The sequence below is a fragment of the Leopardus geoffroyi genome, chromosome C1 (assembly GCF_018350155.1).
Source record: "Leopardus geoffroyi isolate Oge1 chromosome C1, O.geoffroyi_Oge1_pat1.0, whole genome shotgun sequence".
NCBI lineage: Eukaryota > Metazoa > Chordata > Mammalia > Carnivora > Felidae > Leopardus > Leopardus geoffroyi.
In genome coordinates this window covers 104,376,086-104,388,296 of record NC_059328.1, presented here as the reverse complement: position 1 = coordinate 104,388,296, position 12,211 = coordinate 104,376,086, and the positions used below count along the sequence as shown (strand labels likewise).

Below are 12,211 nucleotides of genomic sequence, written 5' to 3'. Positions count from 1 at the left end.
TGTAAAGGAAGAAAAGGAGAGGGCCAAGGACAAGTCCTCAAGAAAAGCTTTCAGGGGGCAGAGAAAAAAGAAATTGCCAGAGGGACGCCTGGGTAGCTCAGTCAGTTAAGGGTCTGACTTCGGCTCAGGTCACCATCTTACGGTTCATGGGTTTGAGCCCCGTGTCGGGCTCTGTGCTGGCAGCTCAGAGCCTGGAGCCTGCTTCACATTCTGTGTCTCCCTCTATCTCTCTCTGCCCCACCCTTGCTCACACTCTGTCTCTGTTTCTCTCAAAAATAAATGAGCATTAAAAAGAAATTAAAAAAAAAAAAAAGTTGCCAGAAAAGGAGAAAGTCTAAAGGTCAAGATGAACTCTTAAAGTTTTAAAAAATGGCAGTTTTCAAATTATATAGCAGTCAAGGACAATAAGGCCAAAAAAAAAAAAAACCACTCTGGAAACCTTGAAGAAAACGTTTTGTATTTATTTTATTTTATTTTATTTTATTTTATTTTATTTTATTTTATTTTATTATTTTATTTTAATTTTATTGTGAGAGAGAAGGAGACAGCAAGCATGAACAAGGGACGGGCAGAGCGAGAGGGAGAGAGAGAGAATCCCAAGCAGGTTCCATACTGTCAGTGCCCAGCTCAGTATGGGGCTTGATCCCATGAACCATGAGATTATGACCTAAACCAAAATCAAGAGTTGGATGCTTAACTGACTGGGCCACCCAGGTGCCCCCAGATCAGGAATTTTTAATAATTAAATCTAAACTAAAAAAAACAAGAACCCTCACCAAGCGTCGTAGAGACAAGAGCTCTACGTTAAGTGCTTAGAATCCAGGGTTTGGAGAATGGCTGCACCAGTTATTAGCTTTATGTCCTCGGTCTTGTTTTTTGTTTTGTCACTGTTGTTTGTTTTTTAAAGACTGCTAGAGTCCCCTTTGACTCTAAAACGTTATGAGTCTTGCCCTGAATCCTTTACAGTAGGATTAAACAAGATACAAGATACAATGGGTTAAAGCACTGGGGAACTTGGGTGACTCAGTACCAAGCTTCTGACTCTTGGTTTCAGCTAGGGTCATGATCTCATGACTCTTGAGTTCGAGCCCCGCACTGGGCTCTGCGCTGGCAGTGTGGAGCCTGCTTGGGATTCTCTCTCTCCCGCTCTCTCTGTCTCTCAAAATAAATAAGCTTAAAAAACCAAAAGAGGGGCGCCTGGGTGGCGCAGTCGGTTAAGCGTCCGACTTCAGCCAGGTCACGATCTCGCGGTCCGTGAGTTCGAGCCCCGCGTCGGGCTCTGGGCTGATGGCTCAGAGCCTGGAGCCTGTTTCCGATTCTGTGTCTTCCTCTCTCTCTGCCCCTCCCCCGTTCATGCTCTGTCTCTCTCTGTCCCAAAAATAAATAAACGTTGAAAAAAAAAAAAAAAAAAAAAAAAAAAAAAACCAAAAGAAACTACAACCAATGTGTTAAGGTACTGAGAGGCAGGAAAACTGAAAGAGTTCAATACTTTAGACCAGACAAACTTGGGTTCAAGATGTGGCTCTATTTACAAAATTTGTGACCTCAAGGCAAGTTACTTAACCCTCTGAGCCTGACTTAATCAACCCTGAGTCACAGAGTTATTGTGAGAATTCAATGAAATAATCTAACCTTAAGTCCTTTCTGGAACAAGATGACAGATGCACTTACAAATAAAATGTCATTGAAATAACTATGTTAAGGACTTGGTCCATGACAGGTGCTTGATAAATGACAAAAAAAAGGCACTCTGAACTCAAGACGCTGTACAATTATTAATATATTCTTATTCCTGACCCAGAGGCATGCTCCACAGTTGAGCAGTCTGGAATCCCACACTTCCTTTAGGCCTTTATTTGCCTCTAAACTAACATTGCCGAGGGAAAAAAGTAGGAAAGCCTGATGGACACGGGTAAAGGCAAGTTCACAGAGTGGAGGTGACAAAGAAAGGGATTTGTCCTCCATTAGGAACTTTAGGGTTCTAAGTGTTTATCAGGCCAGAAGTTAAGGAAGAGAGCAATGCAGCCAGCACTTTGACCCTGGCTGGAACAGAGTAGGAAGGGCACTTCCCTCCCTGAGAGCTCTGGCTTTACTCAACTAACGCCAGTAAAACAAACAACAATCACCATTGGGCTTTTTATTGGCACAGAGATTAAGAGGGTGGGGAAGGTGCAGGTAAAGATGATCTAACTTGCAAAACTCCTGGACTTAGCCCTACTTTGCTGTTCCTCCTAGACTTGCCCTCCCCTCCCCCACTGCGCCACCGCACCCCACGACTGTATGTCCCCTGCTTTTGGGACAGGAACTTACAAGATTTTTCTTTCTTTGATGCAGGAACTGAGAAAGAAGACTCAGGGAGCAGATTTTAATCAGAATACCGGGTTATAAGGTGAAAGGTCGTAAACAACTCTGTCCAAGAGGGCTTCGTTTCAGAACATGCCTGGGCCAGAGGCCTGGCCAGCAGCTGCTTACTGCCAAGGCTAAATAGTTTTTTGGCCCGGAAGGAAACCAAGCACACCACAGCGCAAACAAGTGGTCTGTACTGAGTTCTGCAAACTGGAAAAGAAAGAAAAAAAAAACTGAGCCCAAGAGAGAAACTTAGAGCAAGAGAGAATTGCTTGAAGATTTTTAAAAGCTCAAAAAATTCAGCCCTTCATAGATGTGCCCAAATAAATACCAGCATTCCCTTTTCTCTAACACACCCTGAATCAACAACATCCTGGTCTATTTCTACCCACCTCTCCTCCTTGCCCCTCAGAATTTATGTAGCTACATACCACGCACTTGGCGCATGTATTTCTTCCTAAATATTTTGATGTTTCATATCTATGTACACTTTCATACCCATCAAACTAAAAGTTCTCCCAGAAGACACAGTTTTGAATCTTTAAAATTATTTTGGTGAGAGTCCTACCCTGCCTACTCCTGATAATTCAATCAATATTGTCGACAGCCTGGAAAACAAGTCGCTTGTTGATTAACTTTCTAAACCAGGGTGCCGCCTCAAACCCACACACCCCAAGGATCAACATGTTCTCTTTTTTGTTCCTGAGGGTTGATGGGGTGTGTGTGATTTCCAACAGAGTTTTGATGCCTGAGTGTTGAGCTTGCTTAATAGTGGTGCTGAGTTGTAACTTGTTAGCCTTAGGGTGTCAACCCAGTTATGGTGTATGAGGAAGGAAAGAAGGATCCTTAACAGCGATGAATAGCCTTCTTTTTGCTGACAATAGGATTTCTGTATATCCTAATGTTTCTCATTTACTTCCCCATCTCAGTCTTGGAAGCACTATCTTCCTCTTTCTAGCATTAAAAAAAAAAAAAAAAAAATGAGGTCATAACCTCCTGATACCTCAACGCAGACATGAGGGAGGCCCAGGAATCGAAGCAAAGGTGTGGGGGTAAATCCCTGTATTGCTGCAAGTCTTTCTGATTGCATTTTCGAGTACTTTCTCAGGAGTCAGCTCTTAAGTCATCTCATGGCCCAGTGGTGGGGTGAGGGGAAACCTATGTGGCAGCCAAAGGACGACACAGAGTGAGGAGTCAGGGTCTCTTTCATCTTGAACATATAGTGTCCCGGTGACCCTTTTGTCTTGTTTCCTTACTGGGATTTCTGAAGGGCTTCGAAGAACATTTTTGAAAGATAGGAACACTCTGCCTTCAAGCAGGAAAACAGCCATCTCTCCACTGACGCTTTGGTTACAAACAAGAGAACTTTTAACTAGAAGGCTGTGAACAGTGTGAGCAACAGATCTAGGAACGTACCTTTGATTTATTGAGTTTCAGAGGGGATGCAGACACAAGAAGGAGCGCAAGGAACTCAGGAAGGCGAAGCAAGTGAAACGTCTTTTTTTTTTCCCCCTTTCCTTTCCTGAGAAGTAGGGAGTGAGGGAGAATCAGAGAGCCCAGGGAGCACACCTTACTAAGGACTAATAGGTAACGAGGGGCGGGGGGGGAACATAAACAAAATGTTCCTCAACTTTGCAGGCAGAAACTGAAGAGACGGGGGGATAAAGCCAACAGGATGTGAACACGCCCTGTTTCTACGCTCCAGAGAACACAGAGAACAGAATAGAGGGTACAGGGAGTGAGGACAACGCAGGCACGCAGTTCCAGGGCTCCGAGGGGCTAGAGAGGGAGGAAGAAGGCCGAGCATACCCTTTGTCCACTGAGGACTGAAAGGGGGGTTACAACTTGTGGCAAGTTCTCCTTTTCTTTCACAGTCGGTTGGGTGCTGACAGAGCCGCGGGGCAAGAGAAGGACAAAGGGTCTCTTCCTGAACAGTAACACCAGCGCTCCCTGGCCTCCGCCCCAAATCTGAAGTATTCTTGGAGTGAAGGGATTGTTTTTCACAGGACTTGCGACTTGTGAGCCGGGAATAAACAGTCGCCCCTAAATTAATTGCGCTGGCTAAGGCTAGGCATGAAATTCCCACCTAAGCACATTTTCCTTTTGCCGCAAACGCCGCTCCCAGCTCAGAAGCATTTGCACCCACCCTCCGATGGCCACCAGCCCGCGATAAATTCTAGGGTCAGAGAGGCCCCGCTTCCTCTGGGCCGGAGGGCAGCGGCTCGCAGCTCTTCTGCCCCCTCCTCCCGGCGAGGCGGCGGTGCACAACAACCATTTTCCCCGCCAGGCGCACACCGTGTCCACGCGCCGCTGCGACCTCGCCGATTGGTTGGGCTCCCGGTAAACAAGGACCGGGCAGCCAATGGGAGGGCTGTGCACGAGGGCAGCACGAGCCTCCGGGCCAGCGCTCGCGTGGCCCTGCGGTGCCTGACTAGTATATAAAACAGTTTCCGGCTCACGCTAGCAACTGTACACTGCTTTCTTCCGTCCAGGTTCGTGAGTGGTTTCGCCGAGCTCCGGAGCGCTCCTCCAGCTGTTGGAGGAAAGGGGGGGAAAAAAAGCTGATTATTCTCTGGAGATTCCTTGGCATAACCCGCAGCTTACGTTTTCCTGACATCTCCATCAGATTTTAGTGGAGAGTTGGAGAGTGAGATAACCTTAATTTTCTGTAATTTTTGGATTTGGGACTTTTGCTGTTGTTCTTTCTCTCCTCCGTTTTTTAACTGTTAAGCCAACCCAGTCCAATCATGGTGATGTTCAAGAAGATCAAATCTTTTGAGGTGGTCTTTAACGACCCTGAAAAGGTGTACGGCAGTGGGGAGAAGGTGGCTGGCCGGGTGGTAGTGGAGGTTTGTGAAGTCACTCGAGTCAAAGCTGTCAGGATCCTGGCTTGCGGAGTGGCGAAGGTCCTGTGGATGCAGGGATCCCAGCAGTGCAAACAGACCTCCGAGTACTTGCGCTACGAAGACACGCTTCTCTTGGAAGACGAGCCCACAGGTGAGTGGCCCCATTGTCTGCCGGGAGGGTGGAAGCTGATTCGGGAAGAGTTGAAACGGACAGTTGGAGCTTTTGCTAAATATTCCAAGTTGCTCGGGTTGAGCGGCTTGAATTTCGTGTTGCTTCCTTTTTTTTTTTTTAAGTTTTGACTTGCAGACTCCTTAAAAAATGGTGATTTGTACAGTTTCCTACAGTGTTGTGATCTGAAGGTGATCCTGAGGGGTGTTGCCTTAGCTATTTAAGGATTTTTTTTTTTTTAATGCATAAGTTGCTTATTCTTTGCTTGCTTCCTGTTTGAGATGATAGTAGCCTGTCATCACTGCAGGGCTTTGTAACTTTTTGCCCAACAAAATGCGTCAGAATCTCATTTAAGAACATACCGGATAAAAGTGGGGGAACTACAGTAGGCTTGCTTGCTGCCCAGGAACTCCTTATCGCACAACTGCATTTTAAGTGTAACAAGAAACTTATGGGCTACTCGCTTTCCCTTCTTTTCAGGTGAGAATGAGATGGTGATCATGAGACCTGGAAACAAATACGAGTACAAGTTCGGCTTTGAGCTTCCTCAGGGGTAGGTGTCTGCTGAATGCATCTTTGGACTTTTTACTCTCTCACACTCTTCCCAGCCTTTGGTCACTTCCTGTTCTTGGAGAGCGTTTGTAGATTAACTGCTTCTTTTTTCCCCCGACAGGCCTTTGGGAACATCCTTCAAAGGAAAGTATGGGTGTGTAGACTACTGGGTGAAGGCTTTTCTTGATCGCCCCAGCCAGCCCACTCAAGAGACCAAGAAAATTTTCGAAGTGATGGATCTAGTGGATGTCAATACTCCTGATTTAATGGTGAGGTTCATTTTAAAATCCTATTCTCTTGGGTTTCGGGGATGATAAATTAAGTGTCTTAGGCATTAGATTGAAGCACTTCAGGGAATTCAGCCCTAAATTACCAAGGTGGGAAGGAAAGTTGCCTGTTCTAGGTAAGGAAGTGGAAAGGAAAAAAAAAGGATCTCTAGAAATTCTCAAAACCTCTTTTTACTCCTATTCAACATAGGCCCCTGTGTCTGCTAAAAAGGAGAAGAAAGTTTCCTGCATGTTCATTCCTGATGGGCGAGTGTCTGTCTCTGCCCGAATTGACAGAAAAGGATTCTGTGAAGGTAAAAACCTAGTACTTAAAATGGTAGACTGATAAAACAGGGACTGTGGTTTGGGGAGTGAGGGCAGGGGCTAGGGATAGGAGAAAAGTCACTAATTGCACCAAGCATCAGCTAATAAGTTTTCACCTTTCTCATTCTTTAGGTGATGAGATTTCTATCCACGCTGACTTTGAGAATACATGTTCCCGCATCGTGGTCCCCAAAGCTGCCATAGTAGCCCGCCACACTTACCTTGCCAATGGCCAAACCAAAGTGTTGACGCAGAAGCTGTCATCGGTCAGAGGCAATCATATCATCTCAGGAACCTGTGCATCGTGGCGTGGCAAGAGCCTTCGGGTGCAGAAGATTAGGCCTTCTATCCTGGGCTGCAACATCCTTCGAGTTGAATACTCCTTACTGGTGAGTGGGTGGAGTCAGAGAGAGATTATTCTTCTGTCAAAATAGCAGTGGTTTCTCCAGACCTGTAATCTAACAAACTGTCCTTTTCCTTTCTAGATCTATGTCAGCGTCCCCGGCTCCAAGAAAGTCATCCTTGATCTGCCCCTCGTAATTGGTAGCCGGTCAGGTCTGAGCAGCCGGACATCCAGCATGGCCAGCCGAACCAGCTCTGAGATGAGTTGGGTAGATCTAAACATCCCCGATACCCCAGAAGGTGAGTCAGACCTAATAATGTCCATCCTTCCTCTTTGGCCTGCTTGGGTTTGTGAAATTGTGATGGTCAGGTGTTTCACAGCCAGACTTCTTATGCCTATATTTTTTTTCTAGCTCCTCCTTGCTATATGGATATCATTCCTGAAGATCACCGATTGGAGAGCCCCACCACTCCTCTGCTAGATGACACAGACAGTCCTCAAGACAGCCCTATTTTTATGTACGCTCCCGAATTCCAGTTCATGCCACCACCTACCTACACAGAGGTGAGAATTATCATTTTAGCACTGTTTTGTCTTAAACCTTCCATAGGAAGTTGAGTTGGAGGTATTGCTAAACTGGGTGGTTCTGTCAGTTCTTACCCAAACTAAAATGGTCTTTTCTTTCTCTCCCTTCTTGCCTCCCCCACCCCCAGGTGGATCCCTGCAATCTCAACAACAATGTGCAGTGAACACGTGGAAGAAAAGAAGCAGCTGTACTTACTTGTTTCTTTCTGCCTCTCTTCCTGGACTCTTACTTTTTCAGAGACTCAACAGTCTCTCCATTGGGGTATGGGTCCACCCCAGCCTCTGACTCCCAGTGTAGGAGGTGATCAGCAGGCAACCTCCTGGGCCTTAAAATGGTGCACGCTCGTCCTCAGCCAGGGAGAGGTTGTGGTAGGGAGTGTTTGCTGGATGGGTTTAAAAACACACTACAAAAATTCAGGCCCAATCTGTTTTCTCAGATCTTGAAAATTAAGGCATTTTTAGTAAGTTTGAATAAGGGGTAGAAATGGCCTCCTGACATGGTCTTCCCCAGGGTTTTTGAAGGGGATTCTGTATCTTGAACTCTTGTGCCATGTGGAGCAGAGCCACTTTAGCAAATTAGGAAAAGGAAAAAAAAAAAAACATGGCCAAAATTTTGGGACAAGAAGGTTCTTAAAATCAGTGTTGCCCTTTGTTTTACACTTACAGCAGAAAGAAAGAAAAACCTTCCAGAACTTGATGTGGTTTGAACTTCTGGAGAAGAGCTTCCCATGTGAATTAAAAAGAAGCTCTAAGGTTGTCTTTGCTTCGAATGTACTTTAATCTGGCTTAAAGCAGTTGTAACCATGCCCCACCAAAGGTCTTAAAAGCCATTTTTTGAGCCTATTGCACTGTATTCTCCTGTTGCAAACATTTTCATGTGGGAGAATGTGTTTTTCTTTTCATGTGACTCCTTGGAATTGCTTCTGAGGTGATAATTCTTGGCACTTTAGTTCCTTTCGAAAAAATTTTTTTTCCCTATCTCAAATGTAAGCTAAAACTGGTCTACTACGTCTCTAGGGCTAAGCACAATGACAAAAAAAAGTGTTATTCCTCACTTTTGAGGCTTTGTCCCAGTGTACAGAATTCTGTAATTCTAACACTCTTAATTATGTGAGAAGGGTTGCTGCTATCAGCGTCGCCCACTGTGACTTCTCCACACCCTCCGAGGAACTGTAGATCAAGATGCCGCCAACACTGTGATCAGAGCTTCCAGACATTGCCATGAGAACTGAGCAGGCCGCCTTCGCCACAGCCCCCAGGGCTCCCTGCAGTGTTAGGAGACCCGGCATATTGACAGTCCTCTCTAACTGCAGCCCTTGAGCACTTGGTCGGACCCCTCAGCCTTAGCACTTTGTTCACTGTCCTGTGTCAGAGCACTGAGCTCCACCTTCTGAGAAAGTATGTGGGCTGAAAGTGGTTTCATTTTTTTTGTTTTGTAAATGTTTATCTTTTTGTATGATAAAAACTATATTTTGTACTTAACCAGATATATTTTCACCCCAAGTGGGGGATATTCTTTGTAAAAAATAAAAATAAAGTTTTTTAATGGCAAAAATGGTTTTCTTGTCTGTGAGGTGGTGTTTGAAGTTACTGGAAAGTGTGCCTGAAGGAGTAGTGATTCCCATTTTTGGAAATCCTGTGGAGAAAAGCTTCCCTATTGACCCTAATGATTGTAGTCCAGGGGTGGGGTTTGGGGTGCAAAAGGAAGGAATTTTAGCTACGTTTAGTCTTTTTTCCAGTTAACTAAAAACTGTAGTGGGATATTCTGGTGGTCTAGGCTAGTTTTCTGCACCCGTAGATAACTCAGAATGAAATTCCTTGGATTTTGGAGTGCATGCACTTTTTTTTTTTTTTTTTTTAATGAGCTCTTCAGGGGCACCTGGGTGGCTCAGTTGGTGGAGGGTGATCTGGGATCATGAGCTCATGTCCCACGTTGGGACTTACTTGAAGATACTTAAAGATTTTTTAAAAGGGTTTAATGAGCTTTTGGGGCACCTGGCTGGTTCAATTGGCAGAGTATGAGGCTCAGGGTTGTGAGTTTGAGTCCCACATTGGGTGTAGAAATTAACATCTTTTAAAAAATAAAATTAGCTCTCAAAATACACAGAAATAAGATCGGTGAGAGACCTGAAAGGAAAGGGTTACGGTTCCCTATTTTATAATTTGGTCTCATGCTGAAGTTTCTTCTCAGCTAAACCTGGTTCATATACAGTAAGTTATAAGATGATAATCATTCAGGACTTAAGGATCTAGACTTCTGAGTATTGGTTGAAGGCAGCTACCATCTTTTGTCTCTGCTGTTCCTAGCACAGTTCCTATAGAAGAAACACATAATCATAACTCATGTTTGCTGAGTATTTAACTCCTCCCTCATCCCTTAGGATATGCTTCTGCAGTTCCTATTTCTTACAGTAGATACCACAAGTCCGCCTCTAATTGAAATGATTTTTATTCTTAAAGGGGTGACGGGTATGAGAACCCTGAAACCTCAGAAGTCAACGTACTTGCCTGGTTTCTGGCTTAAACCTTTGCAGACAGATCTGGTCCTTATCTAGGAATTTGGGGGGTGACTTTTCTGCGGACTTCCACATGCTAATTACAGACCTCAGACTCCTGGAAGTTAATGAAATCAGTGTGAATTGAAAAAGACTGAAAAGATTCCTTCCCACTTCAATCTTCCTTCACCAGTCTTTTATTTTCAGGAGCTCTTCTCTCTTCTGGCTGTTTCTCTTTCCCAAGGTGTCAGCCTCTGGCTCCCTGTTGCCATGGTGACTCTCTCCTTCACTCTTACCTGGGCTGCCTCCTTTTCTCACCTGTTCAAGAGTTTGGCGTCTCCTCCCTTATTCCCTGAATTTGACCAGGAAACTAGGTCACAGTTGATGGAAGTTTTTCATGCAGCTTGTTTTCCAGGGACTGGTGGGGTGGAGCAAGGACAAGAGCCGGCCAGAGGGCAGGAGGGAGAGATGGAGAGAAAGCCTGGCTGTTTGTGTAAACAGCCTGGCTAATGGGACAAGAAATGAGAAGGGGAGAACCGGGAGAGGGTAGATAACTGACACCTGAGGTCTGTTAGAGATCTGATTCTCAAACAACCAGAACCTATGCATCTTCTCCTAATGCCTCAAATTCAAACTGCCCAATAGAACTTTTCTGTGATGATGGAAATGTTCTATATGCCCACTAAAATGGTAACCATTAGCCACGTATGGCAACTGAGCTCTGAAATGTGGTGGTGTGACTGATGAGCTGAATTTTTATGTTTGTTTAATTAATTTAAATGTAATTAGCTCCGTGTGACTAGTGACAACCGTATGGAACAGCGCAGCAAAATATGAGGAAGGAAGGCAGCTAGCTGTTCACTCACAGGAAACTCATCCTTCCCTTCGAGCACAAAAGGCTGCACTCCGACTTTCTTTTGCCTTTTACACACATTTTCTACCTTACCTCAGGACATTTTCTGCATGTAGGCTCCTTTAAGTACACTTCCTTGGGTACTGGCTCAGCTGCTTCTCCACTTAACTGGGTAGATTTGGGGTCTTCCTTGCCCGTGCTCTTCTCATGTGCCTTTTAATTACACGTGCAGTCATTAGAGGAGATCCAGTTCTTAGTATCATTTATTCATTAGGTCCAATCTGGTATATGAAGGTCTGAGAGAAGACAGCAAGAAAACGATCTAGAGGGAGAAAAGAGCTAGAAAAAGTAAAATTAACAAGGAAGGGGCAAGTATTCCATAACCAGGGTCCTTGGCTAGCTTGATACCTCTCAACAGACCAGAAACACAAGGTTGTAACTTGGGTTGAGCCACTGGGAGGGAGAAGTTTAGACAGATCAGTCCGAGCACCTGGTCAACAATCACATAGGAACTGGAGGGTATGGAGTGGGGTGAAGGAGTGTCTTTTGCCCAGTTCTTTCAACAGCCTACAGACTCCCTGCATTCTTTCCTTGGACTATCTCTAGGCGGTGGAATACAAAAGGTAGATAAGGAAAATCTTTTACTGACCCTCCAATGGTCACAACCCCTGTCCCAAGCACCCTGATCTCAACAGTCCTGGACTAGAAGAGCAGAAATTTGTGTCTCATTCTTTGTTCTTACCCTTCATCTACCACCATTTCCTGAGTTGAAAAACACTCTGCAGAGAGGCTGCAACTCCAGGGCTACAGGTCCTGGCCCAATATGCGAGTCTGGAGCCTAGAAAAATTTCGGGGATCAGCCTTCCTGGAGAAATAATATAGGTGGAGTTGAACTATCTCAATTCCAATCTTAATTCCACCATTTAACAAGCTGTACAAGATTGGGCAACTTGGTTAAGCTTTCTGAGCTACAGTTTGTTTACCTGTGAAGTGGGAAATAATAATAATACCTACCTTGGAAGATTACGGTGAGGATTTTAAAAATATACATGAAGTGGGGTGCCTGGGTGGCTCGGTCGGCTGAGCGGCTGACTTCAGCTCAGATGACGATCTCATGGTTTGTGAGTTCGAGCCCCGCGTCGGGCTCTATGCTGACAGCTTGGAGCCTGGAACCTGCTTCTGATTCTGTCTCCCTCTCTCTCTGCCCCTCCCCCGCTCACACTCTTGTCTCTCAAAGATGAATAAATGCTAAAAAAATTTTTTTTTTTAAATACGTGAAGTGTTAGAACAGGCAAACAAGTGCTTGTTATCTAAAATAAAAAAGGAGCCACGTCCACCACAATTGATTAGTCTTGATTAGTTCACTCCCAGGCATGTCTCCAAAATCGTTCTTCCTCTGTGACCTAGCAGAAATAAGGCCCGTTCTCTCTTT

At 45.0% G+C, this 12,211-nt stretch overlaps 1 protein-coding gene across 1 annotated transcript; it reads left to right on the top strand.

Annotated features, from left to right (window-relative positions):
• The first annotated feature begins 4,794 nt into the window (after positions 1–4,794).
• On the top strand, positions 4,795–8,988 carry LOC123598606 (thioredoxin interacting protein). The gene is made up of 8 exons (XM_045478950.1): positions 4,795–5,343; positions 5,842–5,914; positions 6,035–6,182; positions 6,391–6,493; positions 6,636–6,892; positions 6,989–7,145; positions 7,259–7,410; positions 7,560–8,988. Exons 1-8 carry the CDS (start codon positions 5,094–5,096, stop codon positions 7,593–7,595), a joined length of 1,176 nt encoding a protein of 391 aa, XP_045334906.1. The 5' UTR covers positions 4,795–5,093; the 3' UTR covers positions 7,596–8,988.
• The last annotated feature ends 3,223 nt before the right edge of the window (positions 8,989–12,211 follow it).

What these genes read in the sequence shown, in the direction of transcription:
- LOC123598606 (XM_045478950.1), top strand. Translation starts at nt 5,094, where the DNA reads ATGGTGATGTTCAAGAAGATCAAATCTTTTGAGGTGGTCTTTAACGAC. An exon ending in CATCCCCGATACCCCAGAAG is followed by an intron (nt 7,146 to 7,258) that starts GTGAGTCAGACC and finishes TTTTTTTTCTAG; the next exon opens with CTCCTCCTTGCTATATGGAT. An exon ending in CACCACCTACCTACACAGAG is followed by an intron (nt 7,411 to 7,559) that starts GTGAGAATTATC and finishes CCCCACCCCCAG; the next exon opens with GTGGATCCCTGCAATCTCAA.